This window comes from Bison bison, unplaced genomic scaffold (genome assembly GCF_000754665.1).
Source record: "Bison bison bison isolate TAMUID 2011002044 unplaced genomic scaffold, Bison_UMD1.0 scf7180017864495, whole genome shotgun sequence".
Classification (NCBI taxonomy): Eukaryota; Metazoa; Chordata; class Mammalia; order Artiodactyla; family Bovidae; genus Bison; species Bison bison.
In genome coordinates, this window is record NW_011495054.1 from 6,359,693 (window position 1) to 6,372,891 (window position 13,199).

At 51.0% G+C, this 13,199-nt stretch overlaps 1 protein-coding gene across 1 annotated transcript; it reads left to right on the forward strand.

Moving 5' to 3' along the window:
* Positions 1 to 1,135: 1,135 nt before the first annotated feature.
* UNC119B (unc-119 homolog B (C. elegans)) lies at positions 1,136 to 12,942 on the forward strand. The gene is made up of 5 exons (XM_010828635.1): positions 1,136 to 1,416; positions 4,021 to 4,134; positions 6,959 to 7,079; positions 7,213 to 7,385; positions 9,463 to 12,942. Exons 1-5 carry the CDS (start codon positions 1,173 to 1,175, stop codon positions 9,573 to 9,575), a joined length of 765 nt encoding a protein of 254 aa, XP_010826937.1. The 5' UTR covers positions 1,136 to 1,172; the 3' UTR covers positions 9,576 to 12,942.
* The last annotated feature ends 257 nt before the right edge of the window (positions 12,943 to 13,199 follow it).

Below are 13,199 nucleotides of genomic sequence, written 5' to 3' on the forward strand. Positions count from 1 at the left end.
AATATTTGTTGGAAAGACTGAAGCTCGAATACTTTGGCCACCTGTTGCGAACAGTCGACTCACTGGAAAAGACCCTGAGGCTGGGAAAGATTGAGGGCAGGGGAAGGGTGCAACAGAGGATGAGATGGTTGGATAGCATCACCAACTCAATGCATATGAGTTTGAGCTAACTCCAGGAGGCAGTGAAGGACAGGAAAGCCTGGAGTGCTGCAGTCCATGGAGTCTCCGAGAGACATGACTTAGCCACTGAACAACAGGCATTAGCTCAGTTCAGTTCAGTCGCTCAGTCGTGTCTGACTCTTTGCAACACCATGGACCTCAGCCACCAGGCCTCCCTGTCCATCACCAACTCCTGGAGTTTACTCAAACTCGTGTCCATTGAGTTGGTGATGGCATCCAACAAATCTCATCCTCTGTCATCCCCTTCTTCTCCTGCCTTCAATCTTTCCCAGCATCAGGGTCTTTTCAAATGAGTTAGTTCTTCGCATCAAGTGGCCAAAGTATTGGAGTTTCAGCTTCAACATCAGTCTTTCCAATGTATATTCAGGACTGATTTCCTTTAGGATGGACTGGCTGAATCTCCTTGCAGTCCAAGGGACTCTCAAGAGTCTTCTCCAACACCACAGTTCAAAAGCATCAATTCTTTGGTGTTCAGCTTTCTTTATAGGCTGCCCAAATACAGTGGTGAATACAGCAGACTCAATCCCTGCCCCCTTTCATATTCTTATATTCCTTGCAGCCCAGTTCAATGTTTAGCCCAAAGCCTGACGCAGTAGGGTTTAAGAATGGAAATCTAATCGGACAGCTGCTTTTGCACAGCAAACACAGTCTTAACTTACCTTCTAGACTGCAGATGAAACCACATTTTCTCAAGATGCCTTGTTTGCATTTTATGTGCTAGAAAGTCATTTGACCGTACGAAATATATGCTAGATGTTTGGGGTGACTTCGGGGGCCAAGTGGAGAGTCCGGGGTACTAACGTGGCGGCCCACCTGGCTGGACCAGTGCTGGAGTCGGGGCTTGAGGGGGGGGGTAGGGGGGGGGGCGCCAGCGACGCGGCTCGCAGGCCCCGCCCACCTCGGCCCCGCCTTCCAGGTCCCCAGCCCGGCCCCGCCCCCTCTCTCCATAGTTACGGCGCTGCGGAGGCGGCGGCCATCTTGGCGGCGGAGCGATGAGCGGGTCGAATTCGAAGGCTGCGGCCTTGGGGTCGGCCGTTGGGCCCGCGGGGCTGGTAACTGGCAAGGAAGAGAAGAAGAAGGCTGGCGGCGGCGTCCTGAACAGGCTCAAGGGGCGGCGGCAGGCGCCCCACCACGCGGCAGACGACGGCATCGGGGCAGCGGTCACGGAGCAGGAGCTGCTGGCTCTGGACACCATCCGGCCCGAGCACGTCCTGCGCCTCAGCCAGGTCACCGAGAGTGAGTACGGGGCCGGCCGCGTCCTCCCCTCGGCGTCGGGCCGCCGGGCCCCCGGACCCCGTGTCGCCTTCCGCGGAGCCGGCCGCTCGCGGCTCGGCGGGCCCAGGGGGTCCACCCAGGCGTCCCCGACTGGCCAGGCCTCGCTGCCCACTGCTCCGCCCGACCGAGTCGGCGCTCCCCTCCCTCACCTACACCTCAAGGGGATGGGTCCCCTTGAGCTCGACTGCCCTCCCCTGACTCCGGCCACGTCAGGCTTCCCTGTGGCCCGTCCCGGTTGGGCCCTCAGGCCCGGCCGACCGTACTCCTCCTCAGCTGGATCTCTTTGGGTGGGGACCCCCTCTCTTGGCTTCTTAACTAGCTCCTCCTGACCCTGGCAAGTGGGCCGCTGCCTCTCCCCGACTCCCTTAGCCCCCAGCTCGCTGCTATCAGAGAAGTTCCTGCTCAGCTTGGCCCCCTCGACCTGAGCCAGCTTCTGCTGCCCTCTGCCAGCCCAGACCCTACCTGCTTTCTCCGCGTTTCCCTCCACTCCGGCCCCCCGGACAGCCCCTCCTGGCTCCAGCCTGCTGTGGCTCCCTGCCTCGGCCCCCTGCCTCTTTTGGGTCCCAAGCGTTGCCCTCTTTGTGTGCAGGTGGGCTTTTCTTTTCTTTAAGTACATTGCCGCGGAGTTTCTGCCTCATTTATATGTATGTAATGTATATATTAATAAAGTTTCAGTTCCACGTATAAAACCTAAATGTGAATCCTGCCTTTGACACTTGATCTAGTGATTGATGAATATGTCACAGTATCAGAGATGCATTTCTTGCATAGGATGCAACGGTTTTACACCTTTTATTGATAGAAGAAATACATAGCCCGCCACCTGTCCTGGCTCTCCTCCCTCTTCCTGTTCTCTTCCAGGTCATCCTCTTACTTGATGCCCTCTCTGTTGCTGCTGTTTCCCCCTGAGTTTCCAGTCCATAGGTTAGATCCTGCTTGCCCAGCCCACCCACCTGCTCCATCCTCTGGACTTCTAACTTTGAAGCCCCAGCACCAGCTTGATGGATTAAGGCTGCTCTCCTTTTATCTGTTGACTTGCTTTGGTCCACAGCTCAGGTGGCCCTCAGGAAGCTGGAGGCCATCCCAGTGATTTGAGGATGGCAGTTTGAGGCCTTGGTTCAACCTGTGTGAAATAGAATTCCCATCTTCTAAGACAGTTTTAATTTGATTCTGAGTATTGTCACGTGTCCGTTTTCAATCACTGTTTGCCTTGGGACTATCCTGAGTGTGGCTTTAGAAGGTCTTGCTCTTCTGTTTCATAGAAACATTGTGAAAAAGCTGCTTCTATTCCAACCCAGTTATCACCAGGGGTTCTGAAAGTGTGGAAATGCTCACCACCTCACCTTTTCTCACCTCCTGCTTTCTCTTGATAGCAAGGATGAATCTAGCCGCTAGTGCCTGATGCTAAGTGGCATGCTCAGAGGGCACTCAGGCCCTGTGTAGGAACTTGAGCTTGGTGCCGTTGTTTCAGAACACCTCCGCAGCTTCTTGGAGAAAGTCATAAGTCAGCTTGGTGACCTCTGGAGTTTGTTACTTTTCTTAAAGTCTCTTCCGTTCAGCAGGGTATTGATTGAGGCCCCTGTAAAGGTGCAGAACCAATATCAGTGCCTTGGGAAGTTATGGAATAATCAGTAGCTCTCAGTTTTGCCATCTTATTGGAGAGTCAGCTTGTAAAACATGAAACAGCGAACACAGCAGGCAGTATAAGATACAGTACCAAAGTGAACTGTGGAGATGATGCTCTCAGGAGTCATGGTGGAAAGAAAGAAATGAAATCATCTTTGGTCAGCACTGTCTTGATTAACAGATGAAGCTATTGGCGGCTCCATCTCCCTTTGGCCTCATGCCCTCTCCAGCAAATCTGTCCTGCCACCTGGGTGGGTATGGCCCACCGTCTGGTTTTGTGCAGCCCACAATCCAAGAATGATTTTTACCTTTTCAAATGGTTGGGGAAAAAAATCTCTTGGGACACACAGTTATATAAAATTTGTATTTTTTTGTCTGTAAATAGTTGTGTGACTGCATTTGTGCTACAGTGACGGAGTTGAGTAGTTCTGATAGTGAGTGTGTGGCCTCAAAAACTAAGTTACTCATTTTCTGACCCTTTACAGAGAAAGTTGGCTGATCTCTGCTTTGTGATACGGTCAGCAGGCATGCACCACATTCACCACTGCGTGCATGCGTGTGTGCTCGCTCAGTCGTGTCTGACTTTTGGGTCAGCATGTTTTTAAATGGATTTCTAAAAAAGTTCTGTTGTGTTTTGACTTCTGATGAAAGGTTTTTAGGTCATTTTTGAAGTGTTTCCAGAGAAATTCCCTTCTACCATTCCTGTTTCTAAGTGTTACGGTAATCTTCCATCTAAACCAAGTCCATGCACTTTTCTCCTTTCTTGGATCCCATAATTCTCTGCATGCAACTTTTGGCTATAACATAAGAGGAAGTTTTGGGGTATATTTTATGTAAGAAAAAAAACAACCCGAGTTTGCTTCACAACTTGAGAAGGAAATGGTAGTTTCGGAGGATTATTTAACAGCATTGGTCTCTCTCTCTCTCTTTCATTTTCAGATTATTTATGTAAACCTGAAGACAACATCTACAGTATTGATTTTACCCGCTTCAAAATTCGGGATTTGGAGACAGGGACAGTGCTTTTTGAAATTGCCAAACCTTGTGTTTCAGGTAGGTCTCAGTATCGCATCAACAGTAGTCAGTTGACTGTTGGAGCAAAGAGTCTTTGAGGCTTGAGTTTTTGTGTGCCATTGCATCCTGTATCATGGACGCCGCAAGGCCTGCCTCTGAGCCGCCTCCTAAAGCCTGGCCTACAGGTTTGAAGCTGTGCTTGCTGAGTATTTACTCTGCACTGGTTATCAGTTCCATGGTTTTCTGTTTACATCATCTCATGGAATCCTCACACCTCTGTGAGGAGTTATTATCCTTATCTTCCAGATAAGGAAACAGGCCCAGAATTTCCAAGTGACTTTCCTAAGGTCCCATGCTCTTTGATCTGATCGCGTCACCTCCACTTAGGAAGGAATCCTTGAAATGAAAGTATAATGAGGAAAGCCTGCCCGAGCCTTGAGTCGTGGGGACACTCTGGAAGGGCGATAGGGAGGCTTCCAGTCCACATCATGAGGCAGTTTCTTTCTCTTCTCACGCCCTTTCCATTGAATAGTGTCTCAGATTTCCTAGTTAGTCCCGGTTTGGATTTTAATCTCCAGCATTTTCTGGATGACCAGAAGGCCCAGGCCTGTGAACTCATTTGCTTGGGACCCCTTCAGTTAGCCTTGAATGAATACTGCTCGTGCTTGTGATGTGGTTCCAGGGCACTTCATTTCTGACTAGGGGACCACTTGTAGGTCTGGGGAGCATGTCACTGGAGATTGAGCGCCCCCTGGAGTTTGTTTTTAGAACTCCAGCCCAGATAGTCCAGAGTTGCAGCCAGTCTGTGCTAATGTCTCTTTTTGCCAAGCTTTTCACATCTATTTGCTATTCAGAAGGAGCCTGTAAGTTTGGTAAGACAGCTGTTAGTAACCAAGTAAGTCAAAGGCTTTCATGAAAAAGTCTCAGCCAGACTAAGGCATCCGTCTCTTGACCCCACTTGAGATTCCTTGCTGATTGACCCAACGTGAGATTGCTACCATAATCCTGGACTGACCAGGGCACTAAGGCTCGAGCTGGTAGGTACTTATCTTGTATTGGGAGGGTCGGGGCCACCTAGTTTCCTGGGTCTGTGCCATTCACATCTCTAAGCTTCCTGTCCTTGTGTTAAGATGTTCCCAGGACCCAGGGAACACCAGGGCTACTTCGGGTATATGGATTTGGATGAGACAGGACTGAGAATAGTCATTTCAGTACAAAACTGAACTGTCACAGGAAGGTCAGCACCAGACACTGTAAAAATACCTTGATTTTCAGCCCGTCCAGCCTTTAAGGACCTTGATTGACTAAGGTGCATGCCGAACCAGAGCCCTCCTGCAGCACTTTTCTGATGAGCTCGAATCCCCAAGAAGATCTGCTCTGTTTCTTTCTGAATCCCATAGTTGGAGCCGGGCCTCTGGAGTCTACCTTTGAACTCCCACTCAGTCTGGCTGTCCACTGCTCTTGGGATATTTGATGCTAAAAAAGACTTCTCTTATTGTATTGGTCAGCCTAGACCTGGAAAAAAATGCTCTTGCTGGACACTGGGTGGCTGCTAGAGAGGGCGCTAACTCCTGGTTCACATTAGAATGTCTGCCAGTTCCTTTTGGGTTCAGGAATGGGCTAGACCAGAGCCCATCATTACTGGTGTGGACCGTCTTCTTTCTTGGGTCCTGCGTGTTGGTTCATGGCCCATCTGCTTCGTGCTTCACTCTTTCTCAGATGGTCAGAGTGTTGGGCCTGGTATGGCCTGGAATAGGTAGTAATCCAAGGAGGTGCAGTTCCCCAAGGCTGAAGGTCACTGTCTTTCATTTAAATAGCAGAATTATTTCTAGGGATTTGTCTTTGCTGTGCCAGAAATTTCTGCATTCTTTGGAGGTGCCTTCTCGATAGTTTCAACTTTTGCAGCCTCCTTATTTTGCTTAGCAGCAAGCACATTAACTTGGTCAACAGCCGACCTGGTCTGTAAAGCACAGACCACTTCAGGGGCCTGGTACCCACCTGGTGTTCAGGCTTCAGCGTTAGGACATGGCCCAAGGCCTCAGGTTATATAAAAGGCAAATAGCCTCGTGTTTAAGAATAGGCTTCGAGTCTGATGGGCCTGGATCTACATCCTTGCTCCCTTAATTTACTGTAGGCTCACTTCGCTTTATTGAACTTCACAGATAGTGTGTTTTTTAATAAATTGAGATAGTGTGTTTTTTTATAAATTGAAAGTTCATGGCAGTTTTGTATTGAGTAAGTCTGTTGGCTCTATTTTTTCAACAACATTAAAAGTTTTTTAAATTTATAGTTTATTTACAGTGTTGTGTTACTTTCTGGTGTATAGTTATATATTTTTTCATTTTCTTTCCCATTATGGTTTATTACAGGATATTGTATGTAGCAGCATTATTTATATTTTGCTATGGCTTTGCAGGATCTTAGTTCCCTGACCAGGGATCCAACCCATGCCCCCTGCAGTGGAACCACAGAGTCCTTACCACTGGACCACCAGGGAATTCTCGGCAGCGTTATTTTCATTTTAATTTTTTTTTAATATTTATATTTATTCAATTTAGTTCTTTGGCTGCTCTGAGTCTTAGTTGTGGCATGTGGGATCTAGTTCCCTGACCAGGGATTCAACCCTGGGGTTTTGATTGAAGACTGGGGGGAGTTTGGACCCATAAGCTCACCTCTCTGGGTCTGTAAAGTGGAGATAAAATGCAGACAACACCTCCAGGGTTGTTAGGACCCTGTGAGGTGTGCAGGATGGAGCCAGGAATCTTCAGCAGGTGCTCAGTGAGCACGGCCGTCCTGCTGCGGGTGTCGGTACCCCGGACTGGTCGTGCTTTTTGCTGAGCCGGCGTTCCGTGTGCCCTTTCAGACCAGGAGGAGGAAGAGGACGAGGAAGGGGAGGCAGGCGGAGATGTGGACGTCAGCGCAGGCCGCTTCGTCCGCTACCAGTTCACACCGGCGTTTCTCCGCCTGCGCACCGTGGGCGCCACGTGAGTCCCGGCATCTCCTGAGGGGAGCACCTTCTTCTGGTTCACAGAGAAGAATGTCCTGTGTTGGATTGGGGTTGGCTCTAGCGGAGGGAGGAGGCAACAAAGCCGAGCTTACTGAGATTGTGTTTCGCAGGGTGGAGTTCACCGTGGGAGACAAACCTGTGTCAAACTTCCGCATGATCGAGCGGCACTACTTCCGGGAACGGCTGCTGAAAAATTTTGACTTTGATTTCGGCTTCTGCATCCCCAGCAGCAGGAACACTTGCGAGCACATCTATGAGTTTCCCCAACTTTCTGAGGATGTCAGTAGGTATCCCCTGACTTGTGCAACGTTTTGGATCTTTCAGCTTAGCAGGAGTGGACCTTGAAGTGAAATCCATCTGGTCTGGCGATCTTGTTGGCAGAGAACCAGGGATGTGATGGGTTTCCAGTCACTTGACCTCAGGCTTCTCATTTCCTTTCGCTCCTGTCTCGTGTTTCACACTCTGGCTCTGCTGGCAGCGGGACTCTGAAGTTGTTAATACAGGCCATCCTTTAAGAAGCCTGTGCAGGGAAGGGCGTAATGGAGGGAGATGAGAAGAGACCCCGGCCCTCCCTGGGGTGCCCATTCCATACACAGCCAGTCACGGTTTCACTGTTCTGAACCCCAGTTCCTGCTCAGCACTGCACTGGCCCTTTGCTTCCTCCTTAATCAGAGCTCTGGTGAAACTAAGCTGAGTGGGATTCTCAATCTGAGGACCACCTCCTTCTCATTCTCTGCCAGTAGAAGGGTCATGAGATAAACTGTCAGAATAGATCAGGCAGGAAATAGCGAGCTGGTCGAGGTGTGGGAGCAGGAGTGACAGAATGGAAACAAGGTCTTAGGAAGAGATATGGGGAGGGAGACCTGGGGGAGGCACCAAGCAGGGAAGGCCAGGCCAGGGAGGAGATGGACTCGATGACAGGACGAACAGGATGTGTAGTCCTGTGGCTTCCATCTGGCTCTTTGACATTAGCATCGCCTGTAAGTCGTGAGGGTAAGTTGTTCTAGAGCAATGAAGATAACAATGGGATCTGTGAGTAGTGGTGGAGTTTAGTTGAATTGTGGGCAAGGGTCTGCATACACTGACCAGTTTTCTCAGAGTCCCGGATCCTTGAGAGTGTTGTTTTCTGACAAGTGCTCTGTGCTTGTGCAGCAGTCCTATTCACAGGTAAAGTGAGGATTGATGAGAAGTGGGCAGGGTGTCAACTATATCTGCTATCATCATGATCCTGTTTTTATAAAGCCTGCTCCCCAAGCTGGGCTGGAATTGTTGATACTTGCAAGAGATTAAGTACAGCATTTCAAGTTTTTTATCAAAGGCCAGCCATCTAACTTTCTCTCCTTGAAACTAGATAAGCTAAAAGAGGATGGGGGTCAGTCCTCTGGATGTGAGCTAAATAACGTTGGTGAGTTCAGAGAACTTGAAGCAGTCAACGCACCTTTTGAGAACTGTGGTCAGCGACAGCGTTTCCTCCAGAGGATTCAGAATAGCGCATGATCACTGACTCAGAATCAACCAGGGGTGGTGGCTCGCAGGTCCCTTGACCCTCCATTTATAGTTAAAGACCTGGGGCAGCTGTCTCAACACACAGAAAATTCAAGTCTGGGTCCCAGGGCAGGCTTGCCTTTGCAGGATCGTTGGCGAGTTAACAACCACGCGCCATCTCTGGAGAAGACACCTTGCCCCCCTGCACACCTAGGATTCCTTTGTTGTAGGGGTGCCTGTGGGTGGGCCCAGTGAGGCACCACTTTCTAAATTTGGACCAGAATGTCTGGACGTGGGGGCCAGAAGCACCAATCAGTCAGCTGCTTTGATGCATGTTGGCAGACGGGCGAGCTCCTCTCCCTAGGGTTCTGACTGAGCACCAGGCTGATGATGGCCACGGAGGGCCAGGCCCAGCGCTGGTGGCCTCCTGCTGTGGAAGTGGATGGCACGCACCGTTTGGGGGCCTCTGTGGTCCCAGGTCTCCCCAGCTCTCCAGGCCTGGCTCCCTCTGTTCTGACCTCATTATTCTGATAGCACACGCTCACATTTCAGGAAGGGCTGGTTTATGCACTTTTGTGTGTGGGTGCTCAGTCATGCCTGACTCTTTGCAGCCCCATGGACTGTAGCCCCACCAGGCTCCTCTGTCCTTGGGATTTCCTAGGCAAGAACACTGGAGTGGGTTGCCATTTCCTCCTCCAAGGGATCTTCCTGACCCAGGGATCGGACCTGCGTCTCTTCTGTCTCCTGCATTGGCTGGCGGGTTCTTTACCACTGAGTTACCTGGGGATTTAGAGGGGATGCTGAGTTTTTTCCCACCTGGTCCATAGGGCAGACTCACACATAACTCTTTGCATTTTTTCCCTTCTAACTTGTAGTTCGTCTGATGATTGAAAATCCCTATGAGACCCGTTCTGACAGCTTTTACTTCGTCGACAACAAGCTGATAATGCACAACAAGGCCGACTATGCCTATAATGGGGGCCAGTAGCAGCGGCCAGAGCAGACGGGGAGGTGCTTTGCTGTGGCCCGAGGTCCTGGCGCACGGAGGTGGTTGAAGCTGCTGTCTGTTGACACATATCTGGAACGTGGCCCCCGGAAGCCGAGGCCGGGGTGGTAGTTTCCTGTGCTCCAAGAGAGGTGCCAAGCAGTGCTGTGTCTCTTTCCCCCTGTATTTTTTCCTCCCTTTTCCCCCTGCCCCTTAGGTTGCAGAGGTAGTCAAACTTAAAATAAGACTCCTGGAATCCAGATAGAAAGTTTATTTTCCCGGCTCCTTCAGGATGTCCTGATGAGCCTGGGTCTCTGCAGGCACAGCTGTACTAGGGAGAGAAGGCTCTTCTGTAGCTTCAGGGGCCTTCTGTGAAGCTGAGACTCCTCCCTCACCTGCAGGGCCGCCATCAGCACACTCAGACCTCAGCCTGAGCATTGTCCTTAACCTGCTGGAGAGGACCTTGAACGGAGTGGAGCAGAGGATGGGGCCAGGAGTTGAGGCGCGGGGATGGGCAAGGCTGCCGAACCTAGGGAGCCCTTACCTGTCTGACTTCGGGGATCTTGGCTGCTGCTCCTGGCGCACCCCCGAGGTTTCAGCCTGGCTGTGCCTTCCCGTTCTCCTTCCAGACGGAAGATGAGCTTGCTCTGCTTTTCCTAGCTCCTGCCTTTTGAGTTTCTTCTGAAATCGAATGTGTCCATTTTCTCTCTGGGAACTGTAGTGTCGCTCGAGGCCAGCACAGGCCTCGTTGTGTTCTGGTTTTTTATTTCTAGGCTTGTGGGGAGGTTTTACAAAATGTCAGGGGTGCTCCCAGCGTACGTGACGTGTGGCTAGACTCCCGAGTGCTGATCAGACTCCCACGGTTCCTCTGGATCTTGTCCTCTCTGCTTTTGTACTGAAGCTGCTCTGGAACCATCCTGGCCGGTCCCACCTGAGTAAGGCGGATTCTGGTCCTGTGGACCGCTAGTCGGAATGGTCTCGGTGTTGGGAAAAGGGGGAAATGGGCTGAGGTGGCCTGGCAGAGACATGTGTTCTCCAAAACGTGTCTCTCTGCACTTCCCTCAGGCCCTCATTGGACGGACTCGCCCCGCCTTAGTTCCCTAACTGCTGTCTGTGTGGGTGGATTCAGGTGCTCAGGCCTAACTCCTGTCCTTATGATGAGATTTTTGCCGTGGCCAGGGCTCAGCGTTCATAGGAAGGTCGCAGTAGGAAGCGCCCAGGCACGTGGTACCTCTGACAGGAGCGCCGTCTCCCCGGTGTTGGGGAGAAAGGCCGGGCGGGGCCAGGAGAGGAGGGCCCGCGCTGTGCCGCAGGTGGACCTGGCCTTTCGCTGCCCCGTGTTGCACCCTGTTTGGTTTGTAGAGCATGAGTGGCCTTGAACTTTGGTCCAGTGCTTTGTGCCAGGCCAGAGTCTGGGCTGTGCCAGAGGCCAGCAACTTGCTCACTGAGAGCACCCTGGTTTCATCGTGGGTGCCAGCCCTGCACCCAGCTCCCGAGGCAAGAAGAAACTGGGCTCCCTGCAGGGCAGGCTGCTCACCCCAGACCTGATGAGCCCCAGAACTGGAGTCGGCTGCAAATCCAGGTGCCTTAGGTGTGGCTCCTTCCCGTCCCTGGCGGACGGACGTCGGCGCTGCCTCTTCACCTTCTCTCTCGCTGGGGCACCTTCAACAGATCTGTGTTCATTGGGCTCTTCTCTCTGCGACAAGCCCACTCGGGAGAGTTTCCACTATTTGATGTTTAATTATTATCTAGGAAATGGTTTGGAGCTGTCCAGAGCCCTGCTCAGGAGAGTGTGTCCCAGACAGATCCCGTCTTGTGGGCTCGTGGGCTGTCCCTCAGCTGCAGTGTTAGTGGTTGCTGGGAGGAGGGCAGGGGGAGGCGGGTGTTCTGGCTTGAAGAGTGCTGCGCCCTTTTCCCAGGAGCTTGCCTTAGTTTCACTGGAGACCACTGTGAGGCAGGATAGGGGTTGGTCCCCTTCTGCACTTGAAGGTCTGGCGTCTGTACCTGGGACTCCAGATTCTTGTGTCCAGCTACTCAGGAAACCTTGAGGAGCCTCTGGGGTGTTGACTAGGATAAGCTTGAAATTCATCTTTCTGTACCCGAACTGGGGAGAGAATTGGAAATTATACTTTCTCTGAAAGTAGCTGAACTCATCAGAAGCTGAATCAGGAGGCTGTGGCGTTGAGAAATCTGGACTATGGGCAGCAGTTACCTGTGGGCACTGGGGCAGCCAGCCAGAAACTGCCTGCCGGGGAGACACGCCCTCCCTCTGTTCAGACCTGGCACTGGCGAGGCAGCTCCTGAAGGGAACACATCCCAGCAGACCAGCTCACCCAGCTGTGGCCAGAGGGCTGCCGCCTGCACCCCTCCTCCTCCTGTCTCGCTCCTGTCCTTCTGCCCTGGAGGCTCCTGGGAGAGCACCTTTCTTTTCCTGTGGCGCCTTTGGGCTGAGATGCCCTTTTAGCTTCTGCAGAGAAGACCATGGTTTATTTTATTCTGTGTTTTAAAGAGTAAACAGGAAATAAGTAAAAGTCGTTCTGGGATAAAGTAGGTCATCCTCACCTCATGTATCAGCTCGTAGCTGTCTCGCAGGGAACGCAAGTATTCAGGGCTTTGCAGGACTTCCTGAAGGCACTCAAAGTATGGACCACCCGATTCTCAAATACGGGCAGTGATTTGGGGGTCTTGGAGCGCTCCTTAGACTGAAGAGTCTTGATGCGGCAGTAGCTGGGGGGATCTTTAACTTGTTTTTTTAGTCGAAGTGGGACTCACTTCTGGAACAGCCTTAATAGGCTGTGTCCAGTGTGCCAGTTGGGTGTCTTGCTCTGGTGTGTCTTGCCACCCTGATCCTCTCAGTTGAGTACTCCCAGTGTCCTCTTAGTTTTTTGCTGTAAAGTCACTTTCTTCCTGGTGGCCGTTGTCACCATGATGTCAGATTGGGGAATGGGGACCATTCTCAGAATTATAGCACAGACTCAGTGTCTGTGGGTGAGGACCCCTGATGCAGAGGATGCCAGTCTACTGGTGAAGGAACCTAAGCGTCGATCCTGTTTCTCACATTCCATGTCACGGAACGTCTTAGGCACAAGAAGGATCTGATGGAGGTGGATTTACCCCTTGTTGTATACAAAGAATCACGTAAAGTCGTTGAACTTGTGAAAGTCTATTTTTTTCCCCTGTAAGTCTATTTTTCACAGAATATAAGAAACGTCAATGACCAAATCTGTCCTTCCTCCCTTTCCCCTTCCTTCACCTAAGATCCTCGTTCCAGTTTCTATTGTCTTTGTGTCCAAAGTAAACTAGGTGACTTATTTGTATAAAATGTTATTTTGCCACAAGAGACAGTAATAAAAGAAAGATTTTCACAGTATGTGTGCCCTCTCGTGTCTCCTGACTGGGCCTCTTGCTTTGCAGGAGGAGTAGGTATGGAGTGGGGGTGGGCTCTGAGTTTCTTTACGTGGCCTTTCTGTAAACCTTTCGGTTTAAAGGGTAGCCCTGGTTTCTAGAGTGATAGGACACAGTATTGTGTGTTAGGTTTCATGTGTCTTTGCTTTGCAATTTAATGAAATGGTTTGAGAATTTTAAATGCATATGTATTTTAAAGTTAGGTTCATTGAGGTGTGTTTT

Coding starts and splice junctions, on each gene's coding strand:
- UNC119B (XM_010828635.1), top strand. CDS start 1,173: ATGAGCGGGTCGAATTCGAAGGCTGCGGCCTTGGGGTCGGCCGTTGGG. Junction 1,417..4,020: donor CCTCAGCCAGGTCACCGAGA/GTGAGTACGGGG, acceptor TTTCATTTTCAG/ATTATTTATGTAAACCTGAA. Junction 4,135..6,958: donor TGCCAAACCTTGTGTTTCAG/GTAGGTCTCAGT, acceptor GTGCCCTTTCAG/ACCAGGAGGAGGAAGAGGAC.